Raw genomic sequence first — 9,964 nt, forward strand, 5'->3', positions numbered from 1 at the left:
GCCTCGAGCAGTTTGTGAGTGTTGCCAGGAAAGCCCTAAGCCCCTCAAAAATGAGAAGAAAAAGAAAAAAAAATAAGACACACCTGCCGGGGAGGGGGCCGATTGCTGATGGGCCAGGAATCCCAAGTATGGCAACTGGCACCTGGCTCTATCTAACGTTATTAGCCGTTATCTCCCAGATAGCGAAGGTGTAGGGTCTGGGAGAGTCTCACGGGCTGGGGGTGTTTCTGGTTCAGCCAAGACCCCCCGGGGAAGGATCGTAATGGAAATCTCTGCTTGGGGGGAATCTCCAAAGACCCCTCCGAGGAGCACTGAGGTTTTAGGGGGGGTGGTGGTAAAGATCCTATCAGAGAGGTTGGGCGATCCCTATCAGTCCCTCTGCAAAGGCCTGGAGGGGACCAGGAAGGCGGGCGGGATGGTTTATAAGCGACAGCTCCCAACAGCCGGGCATGCTCAGAGCTGACCCGCCCGCCAGAACCATGAGGTGGCTCTTGCTACTGGCACTGGTGGCGCTCTCAGAATGCATCGTCAAGTGAGTATGGGGACAGCCGCCTCCTTCCTGGTGGCCCCTCTCTGTGGCCTCCCCACCTCTCCTGCAGGGGTCCCCGGGGCATGGGGGGGCACCATTCCCTGCAGGTCTGCGAGTCCGGATCTCCCTTCCCTAAGTGAGGATCCTGCCACCTACAGCGTGGGGTGGCGGGTGGCTGTCTCAGGGTAGCTCTGTCAGCGCCTGGTCACAGGGACACGAGTCAACGGTAAACGGCCCATATTGGAGGTGGCAATTCTTTATAGTTCTTTTTTGGGGGAGGGGTTTAGGGGCCACATTGGATGGTGCTCGGGGCTTTTTCCTGGCCTCTGAGCTCAGGGATTATGCTCCTGGCAGGACTTAGAGACCCTACAGGGTGCCAGGAATTGGCAAGTGCCCTAACCACTAGGCTATCTCTCTGGCCCCCAAGGTGGCAGTCCTAATAAGCAAGGGAGGAGACTTCTAAGGTTTGCCTTGTTCAACTGCAAGGACACACAGTTCTTTCTGCACCTGTCTAACCCCCCCCCATCATTGGGGGCAGGGGGGCACATCTGGCATTGCATGGGAATTACTCCCAGCCCAGTGCTCCGGGCAGTGCTCAGGGGACTGTGCTCAGGTGCTGGGGATCCAACCTAGGCCTCTCACATGCAAGATATGTGCTTCAGTCCTTAAAGCCTCTCCCTCACCCAGTTCCCCGGATTTTATAAGTGTCTCTAGAGAGGCCTTAAACGGGTTTAGTCCCATGCATGTCCTGCCTAGGGACCTCAGCTTTTTGCCTCTCGGGGATGCTGGGCACGGGGCTGCAGAGATGGCAGGACGTTAAGGCTCTTGCCTTGCATGTAGACCCTCAGGGTAGGACCCCCGGCACCGCAGATGGCCCCCAGAGAACAGAGTCAGGCATCACCCCTGAGCATTGCTGGGGGTGGCCCAAGCCCCTCTACCTGCAAAAGGTCATTCTGGCGTGGCGCCTCAGGGTCCTGGTCCAGTCGGGCACCTTCTCGTGGCTGCGTCCCCAGCAGAGGGACTCTTGTTGCGGTGGGGACAGCGTGAAGTCCCCAGGGCTTCGAGGTCGGCCAGGGCTCAGTGTGCAGGGAGGGCGGCCGGTCCCGGCTGGCAACGGCGGCTTCTGCGTTCGCATCGACGGCTCCACTGCTGGTTCCGGGCGAGCGTTTGTTCCTCTGGGCAGCTCCTTGTCCTCTGCGGTCCCTGCAGCACAAAACTCTCCTTTCCGTGCCAGCAGCATTGATCCTTCCTGGTCCCTTGACTCTCAGTTTCCCTGTCACCGTTGGCTTGAGCCTCGCGACGGGCTGCTCAGCCCGGTTTCCTCCCACCTCCTGGAGGAACCGGGAGAGCGAGCAGGAGGGCTGCGTGTGGGCCCCGTCTAAGGCAGCATGACACCAGCCCCGCCAGGACCACCCTGCCTGTCGGACCCCTCGCGGGGCCGGGCAAGGTGACAGCCGTGGTCCAGTACCTGCATGGGGCGTTTCTATTTGTCATGAGGGGAGCAGGGAGACGACCCTTCTGCCTTTGTACAGAGAGGGGGAAACTGAGGCTGGGGCAGGTCACGGGCCCCCGCCAGCCACTGGCTGTCCTGGTGATCTGCGGGAGTCTGGATTATCACCTCTGCGAAGGCGCAGAAACCAACTGCCAGGGTCAGGGGCTCCTGGGAGGGCCCGTCCTGACACCCCCCCCCCCCCCCGTCTCCGTCTCTCTCTCCCCTACGTGACCCTAAAGGATCCCGCTGAAGAAGGTGCAGTCCATGCGGGAAAACCTGAGGGAGAAGAACTTGCTGAAGGATTATCTGGAGAAGAATCCTTACATGCCGTCCTACAAGTTTGCCAGCAGCCAGGAGGGAGTCCGGAAGAGTCTGAGGAACTACCTGGATGTGAGTGCTGTGTGTGTGTGAGTGAGTGTGTGTGTGTGTGTGTGGGGGGGCGGGGGGGCAGGGGCAGTGTCTGCCCTCCGCTCCACAGCGCCCCCTAGTGGCCAGTCCCACAGAGGGAGCAGGAGCAGGGCAGAGGTGGGGTGTGGGGGTCTAGGGGCAATATTACCCACCCCTCCCCTCTGAGTCTGAGGAACGCTGCCAGGAGGGCAGGTACATATCTGCTTCGATGCCAACCATCCGTGCCTGGACCCTGCAGCCTCTCTCAGTGTGAGGGAGCACTATGCACTCTGGATTAAGCCATTCGTGAGCCAACAGATAAGCCCCAAGACCCAACGGCAAAGACAGCACAGCAAAGCAAGGCAGAGGAGCAGGCACGGGGGTCTCCTCAGGCCCCGTACGAGGAGTCACCGCGGGGCCAGGGAGATGGTGCAGAGGGCTAGGACATGCAGGACTCCCGGGACCCCCCCAACCAGCCCCCCAGATAGGGCCCAAACCCCTACACTGTGTCCAGCACGACGGTGACTAGTGTCGAGAATGAAGGGGGCCCTTTCTCCTGGGCAAACGCCCTGGCCAGCTTGGGAAGCAAAGCCGCGTCCAATAAGAAGGCCAGCGGTATGGAAGGCCATAGCACATGTTTGGACTTAAAGGAAGTAGCCGGGAGGACTGCCTGGAGGAAGAAGCCTTTGGGCTGGGCCATAAAGAAGGGGAAGGATTGAGACCAGAGAGAGAGAGAGAGAGAGAGATTGAGAGAGAGAACAGTGGGTGAGGCTGAACCAGATTTGATCCCAAGCACCACCAGGAGTGATCCCTAGGGGGCAGAGCATGGAGTAAGCCCTGAGCACTGTTGGGTGTGCCCACCTCTGCCTCCCCCCAAAAAAAAATTTTAAAAAAATAGGCTGGAGAGATAGCACAGTGAGTAGGGTGTTTGCCTTGCACGCGGCCGACCCGGGTTTGATTCCCAGCATCCCGTATGGTCCCCTGAGCACCGCCAGGAGTAACTCCTGAGTGCAGAGCCAGGAGTAACCCCTGAGCGTTGCTCAATATAACCCAAAAAGAAAAAAAAAAACCACACACACACACACACACACACACACAAACAAAGCAGCAGCAACAGCTAAATGTAAAGCTATTATAGGGGCTGGAGCCATAGCACAGCGGGTAGGGAGTTTGCCTTGCACGCAGCCAACATGGCCGCCCCAGGTTCGATTCCCAGCATCCCATATGGTCCCCCGAGCACCGCCAGGAGTAATTCCTGAGTGCATGAGCCAGTAACCCCTGTGCATCACCAGGTGTGACCCAAAAAGCAAAGAAAAATTAAAAAATGCAAAGGGTTTTGGGAGCATCCAGGCAAGCCTTTTCAGATGTGGAGTAAACGCTGAGCGGTTTTGAGAGCGAGGGAGGAGCAGGCCCCGGGTGGGGGTCGGGGTGTCCCATCCCGTCCCTCACCACCCCTCCCCCACCCCAGATGATCTACGTGGGCACCATCAGCGTCGGGACGCCCCCCCAGGAGTTCTCGATGGTCTTCGACACGGGCTCCACTGACATGTGGGTGCCCTCCGTCTACTGCTCCAGCCCGGCCTGCAGTAAGCCCCACCCCCCTCCCTCGCGGGGACCCCCACCTCCACCCCCTCCCCTTCCCGGCCCTCCGCAGCCCCTCACCCCTGTGTCTTGTCTCCAGTGTACCACCGAGTGTTCGACCCGCGCCTGTCGTCCACCTTCCGCCTGTCAGGGCGGCCCATGAACTTGGCTTACGGCACGGGGGCCATGAACGGGTTTGTCGGCTACGACAACGTGAAGGTATAGGTGGGGACCCCCAGGGTGTCGGGAGGTGGGGGGGGCGGGAGCTGGGGGCCCCTGAGTGTGACTGTCCAGGGTCGGGGAGGGGGGGTCCCAGATTCCCCCACGGTCCTCAGCCCTCAGCGGGGCAGGGGGCACGTGTCCCTGGGAGCTGGTGTCCCTGCCCAGGAGGACTCCCCGGAGAGTGGACCGTTGGCTGAGTGGGGCGAGGCTGAGCCTAGAAGGGAGATGGGGACCAGTCTCCCACTTTCATGCCAGTTCCAGGGGACAAGTCCTGGAGCCACAACCCCCTCCGTGGGCAGTCTCAGCTGCCAGCACCTCTTAGCTCTGGGGTTGGGCGGGGTGGGGGTGGGGTCCTGAGAACCTGATAAAAACCTATGGGCTATCTCCCCAATGTACCTGAGTACCTGCCTTGCTCCCTCCCTCTCCATCTCTCTTCTCTCTCTCTCTCTCTCTCTCTCTCTCTCTCTCTCTCTCTCATCCCATTCCCAAGCATGCATTTCCTGAAAGTTCCCTGGCCCCTAGGAAAGCCCAGAGCTTGTGGCCCACCCCTCCCCACTGAGAGACAACCCCCCCCCCCCCCGCCTTCCATGGACATGGTCCTTGGATCTCCTCCGAGCATCAGGCCCCAAGTACAGCAGGAAGCACAGGCCGACCCGGTGCTGATGCCAGCAGGGCCCGTGGCTACTTTTGGGGCCCCTCAGCGTCCAGGCGCCTCGGCAGCCCGCCCGGCCCGCCACCCCCTTGCTGCAGCCTCCCTCTTCCCCCTGCAGATCGCTGGCCTCACGGACAAGAACCAGGCGTTCGGCCTGAGCGTGGAGGAGCCCAGCGTGTCCCTGGAGCACGCCCCCTTCGATGGCATCCTGGGCTTGGGCTACCCCAACCTGGGCCTCCCAGGCACCACCCCCGTCTTTGACAACCTGTGGAAGCAAGGCCTCCTCTCCGAGAACCTCTTTGCCTTCTACCTGAGCAGGTAAGGTGGGGCTGTGTGAGCCCTTGCTCCCACGCAGGTGTAAGCCAGGCCCACTTAGCTGAAGTTTCCTGAGAGATAAGCTAGAGGCGGCAGTCAGCAGACTACGGCTTGGGGGCCGAATCCGGCCCACCACTTGCTTTTATAAATAAAACTTTATTGGAACACCACTCTGCTCAGTCGTTTACATTGTAGCATCCCAGACAAACCCTTTGCAGAAAGTGTTTTCTGCCCCCCTGTGGAAGTTTAATTTCCTTGCTAGACAGACAGATAGGGAAACTGAGACTCAGAGAGGAGTTTTACACGAACAACCAAGTCAGTACTGCTGGTGGCAGGACTTGAACTCAGCCCTGGAACTGGTCCAGCATTCCAGGGCCTCCAGCCAGTGCTGTTAGTTGGTAACGGGGAGAAGGAAAGCCCCTGAGTGGCTGAGGGTCTTCAGAAAGGGGAACTTGAGGGGAGCCCAGTTGACAGATTGCGTCTCCCCACCAAAGGTGAATCCCTTGGAGCAGACTGTGACCGAGGCTGGACTGAGTTCAAGTCTCAGCTCATTAGCAGGAACAAAGACTCCCGGGGTCTGTGGGAGACACGTGTGTAGCCACAGGAAGAGTCACCCCCAGATATTTGGGGGGCAGCATCTATGTGCGGAAAGGCAAGGTCCCCCTGGGATCTGTTCTGGGGGGCGGGGAACAGGGAGTGAGGCAGGGATGAGACTGACCCTGGAGCAGGCTGGAGAGGGAAGGGTCGGGTGGAGGCAGGGAGGCCAGGCCCGAGGCAGCAGAGGCCTCCTGGGAGAGAGAACAGTCAGTGGCCGTGTCCAGGGAGAGAGGAGTTGGGGGGGAGGGGGTGGGAGGCCTGTGGGAGGAAGGACTCTGTATTGGCTGACCCTCGGGGTCCCTCCGGGGAGGGAGAGGGGGAGCAGGAAGTGGCCTCTGCCTGGAGAGTCAGTTACTACCCAGACCACTCAGCAGGCCACGGGGCCACAGGACACAGCCGCATGCAGGCGGCCCGAGCTGGCCGGTCCGAGGAAGGTCAAGACAGGAAGGAAGGGCAGACGCAGGCTCGGGCTGGACACTCAGCCCAGCCGAGGGACCATCCTGCTCAGACCCCAGCTTCCCCCACCCCTCAGCCAAGTCTTGGAGCAGGTCACCAAGCACCCGTGCCTCAGTTTCCCCCTCTAAGAGAAATAAACCATGCCAGCTCCTGATGGTGGTGTGAGGTGCCACGCGTGGGCCTGGCGTGTATGGCACCAAGGGGGACAAAGACGACCCCCTTTTATTCTCCACACTGAGCCTTTCCTCTGCCCCCAGCAAAGGCCAGGATGGCAGCGTGGTGATGTTCGGCGGGGTGGACCCCTCATACTACGTCGGGCAGCTGCACTGGCTGCCAGTGACCAGACCCTTGTACTGGCAGCTCGCTGTGGACAGGTAAGTCTCTGCTGCTGGGGGCAGGGGTGCCCCGTGCTGGGACCCTCACACACGGGGTTTCTTGGGGTTTTTGCTGTTGATTTGGTTTGGGGGCCATACCCTGCAGTGCTCAGGGCTTACTGCTGGCTCCGTACTCAAGGATTGCTCCTGGTGGGGTCCAGGGGGCCATGTGGGGGCCATGTGGGGTGAACCTGGGTCAGTCATGTGCAGGGCAAGCCCCCTACCTACTCATTGTACTGTTTCTGCTACACACGCACACACACACACACATACACACACACACACACACACACACACACAGAGATACATTTTCCCCTGGAAATATGATCATGAAGCCTAAACCCAGAGATAAGAAAGGAGGCAGAGAGAGAGGGCTCAGGAGGAGATTTAAGAAGGACAACCAGCTGGTGCAAAGGCCCAGGGGCACCTGAACTGGGGAATTTTAAGAGCTGACCGGAAGTCAGGTCCAAGCCACCATCACAAAGGGTCCAGGAGTTGGGAGCGAAGGATAAATTACAAGAGCTGTTCTAGAAATATCCCGGGAGGGGGCAACCGGGGGCCAGCGGCGGAGAGATCAGGACCCCCTTCTTCCCTCTGCTAGCATCTCCATGGACGGCAAGGTCATCGCCTGCCACCGCGGCTGCCAGGCCATGCTGGACACCGGAACCTCGCTGATCATTGGCCCCCAGGTCGCTGTCCAGCATATCCAGAGCCTCATGGGCGCCCAGCACTTCTACGGTGGCGAGGTGAAGGAACATTCCCTGGACCGCCCTGCGGGGGGGGGGGGGGGGGCGCGCCACACGGAAGGGTCCCCTGGGCCCCGCCTCACCCTCCCTCTTCCTCCAACAGTACATCGTCGGCTGTCAAGCCAGGACCACCCTGCCTGACATCGTCTTCACCATCGGTGGGGTCCAGTACCCCGTGCCAGCCAGCGCCTACATCCGGCAGGTGAGCAATCCTGGGGATGGTTTGGGGTTTGCCTTCATCCTGGGGGCTTCTGCAGGGGGCAGGGCGCCCTCTGGAGGCCAAGTCGTGCCATGACAGGCACTGCATGACACCTGCCCCCCCCCCCCACGTCCCCCGCACCCCACCCCAGAAGCTGGGCTAATGACCCCCAAAACGAACCTCCAAATGGCAAAGAGCAGTGTGGGACCCCGCCTGTGTCCACCAAGGGCCAGGTGTAAGGAGCGGGGATGCTGAGGACTTCATTCTTCAGGTGGTTCTGCTCAGCCAGCTTGGATTGGGGGTACTTAGAAAGCCAGATGGGGGCTCCCTCAGGGACAGTCCCAGCAGGGCTGGCGGGGGGCTGGTACAGCCCCCAAGTATTGTGTTGTACCCCTCCATCCCATAATCATGAATGTCCCGCTTCCTGGGAGTCCTGCTTTGGGAGAGAGATGGTGGTCCCCCTCACCCGCAGACACCTCATCCCCTCTCAAAAGCCCCAGTGCCCTCGAAGGTGACACCAGCCCCTCCCCAGGGAGAGCCCCAGGAAACGCCTCCGCAGGAGAGAGAATTGAAATACTTTTATTTGTTCATTTGTTTGCTTTTTGGGTCACATCCGGCAACGCACAGGGGTTCCTCCTGGCTCATGCACTCAGGAATTACTCCTAGCAGTGCTCAGGGGACCATATGGGATGCTGGGAATCGAACCCGGGTCGGCTGCGTGCAAGGCAAACGCCCTACCCACTGTGCTATCACTCCAGCCCCGAATTGAAATACTTTTAAGTCCTTGCCCACTCACCCCCACCCCCGGAGGTCGGAGGTGGCACTCCAGGGAGCCATGTCCAGGAGGGTTGGGTAATGGCTGCGTGCTGAGAACGCTGCACATGGTGGGTTCTGGGAAGAGGGGCCCTGTCCAGGCTGGAATGGCCAAACAGAAGTGGGTTATAGGTCTGGGAAAACTGGAGCAGGGGCTGAGCTGGGCTTTGGAGGATGAGAACCATTCCTCTCCACGCCACAAGGGGGCGCCCATGGGAGAGCAGTTCCCTACCCCGCCAGAAGGGGGAGCTCCCCTTCTGCAGAGGAACAACAGATCCTTCTGGTTGCGTGGGTGCCCCCCTTGTCCCTTCAGCTGCTGCAGCAGAAGCCCACAGGAGGGCGGGTACACGAGCAGTGAGGTTGTGTGCTCCAGAGTTGAAGGGGGGTCACAGGGAGGGCTCCCGCTGAGCAGCCAGGGAGGTGGCCAGGCAGCAGGGAGCATGCAGGCGGGACTGACCGCTGTCCACTGCCCTTTCTCTCTCTCAACAGCGACAGTGGAGCTGTTACAGCAACTTCGCCGTGTCCACCGACAGCTGGCCCCAGTCCAGACTCTGGATCCTGGGCGACGTCTTCCTGCGCCTCTACTTCTCCGTTTACGATCGGGCCAACAACAGAATCGGCCTGGCCCCGGCCGTGGGCAGCCCGGTGAGGACCGTGCCCGAGGTCACTCAGGCTGCAACCACGGGGACCGCGACCGCACCAGGAGAGGCCGAGACGACGCCAGCAGCCACCACCAACCCAGAAAGCAAGTTGGAAAGCACCACCCGGCCGCCCTCGAGATCCGTGCCCTTCGAGATCAAGCCAGATTTTTTTCCCTTCAACTGCTTCCCCCAGGACATAATTTTCCAGAAGAAATCTCAGGACGAATGAGGCCGCTGACCTGATAGTTCCACAGGGGAGATGTCCAGGGTATCCCCCGCATCAACCAGCATCAGGTTCCCGTGAAGCCAGAGACACCCGTGCCAGAACTGTGCCAGCAAAGGGTGGGCTGGAGTGAGCATTTCACAGTTAGTTTCCAGGCAGGGAACCAGAGTGACAGCACAGCGGATAAGGCTCTGGGTTTGCAGTGCCGCCAACCCTGGCACCCTTATAGGGTCCCCGGAACCCACCAGGACTGATCTTCGAGCACAGAGACAGGAGTAAGCCCTGAGCACTGCCAGCTGTGACTCCAAAGCAAAATATACCAACCAGTCTGTCTCTCTTCCGTGTCTGGATTGTAATAAATTCTTAACTTATCAATGGCTTCTTTCACTACTGTTGGTTCCAGCCGGGATGGGAGGGTTGTGGAGGGGGGGTGACCACTGTCCTATGGGAGATTCCCTGCAGGGGAGCTGAAATTGCTCTCAAATGAAATCATCTAGGAGGCAAGCAATTTCCCTTGGTCAAAAAACACTTGGGGAGCTGGAGCGATAGCATAGTGGGTAGGACGTTTGCCTTGCACACGGCTGACCTGGGTTCGATTCCCAGCATCCCATATGGTCCCCTGAGCACCGCCAGGAGTAACTCCTGAGTGCAGAGCCAGGAGTAAACCCTGTGCATTGCCGGGTGTGACCCACAAAGAAAAAAAAAACCCACTTGGGAGGGAGAACTAGTTTGAGTGT

The 9,964-nt window shown here is 59.8% G+C and overlaps 1 protein-coding gene across 1 annotated transcript; it reads left to right on the forward strand.

The window, feature by feature from the left end:
• Nucleotides 1-479: 479 nt before the first annotated feature.
• On the forward strand, nt 480-9,233 carry LOC130039676 (pepsin F-like). The gene is made up of 9 exons (XM_056131548.1): nt 480-532; nt 2,261-2,411; nt 3,877-3,994; nt 4,090-4,208; nt 4,982-5,181; nt 6,489-6,605; nt 7,207-7,351; nt 7,455-7,553; nt 8,853-9,233. The coding sequence occupies exons 1-9, from the start codon at nt 480-482 to the stop codon at nt 9,231-9,233; spliced, it is 1,383 nt and encodes a 460-aa protein (XP_055987523.1).
• The last annotated feature ends 731 nt before the right edge of the window (nt 9,234-9,964 follow it).

This window comes from Sorex fumeus, unplaced genomic scaffold (assembly GCF_029834395.1).
Source record: "Sorex fumeus unplaced genomic scaffold, SorFum_2.1 ptg000093l, whole genome shotgun sequence".
Classification (NCBI taxonomy): domain Eukaryota; kingdom Metazoa; phylum Chordata; class Mammalia; order Eulipotyphla; family Soricidae; genus Sorex; species Sorex fumeus.

Bases quoted from the DNA above. Each gene is read 5' to 3' on its own strand.
- LOC130039676 (XM_056131548.1), top strand. From the start codon at position 480: ATGAGGTGGCTCTTGCTACTGGCACTGGTGGCGCTCTCAGAATGCATC. The intron at 3,995-4,089 runs GTAAGCCCCACC...TCTTGTCTCCAG, and splicing joins CTGCTCCAGCCCGGCCTGCA to TGTACCACCGAGTGTTCGAC. The intron at 7,352-7,454 runs GTGAAGGAACAT...TTCCTCCAACAG, and splicing joins AGCACTTCTACGGTGGCGAG to TACATCGTCGGCTGTCAAGC.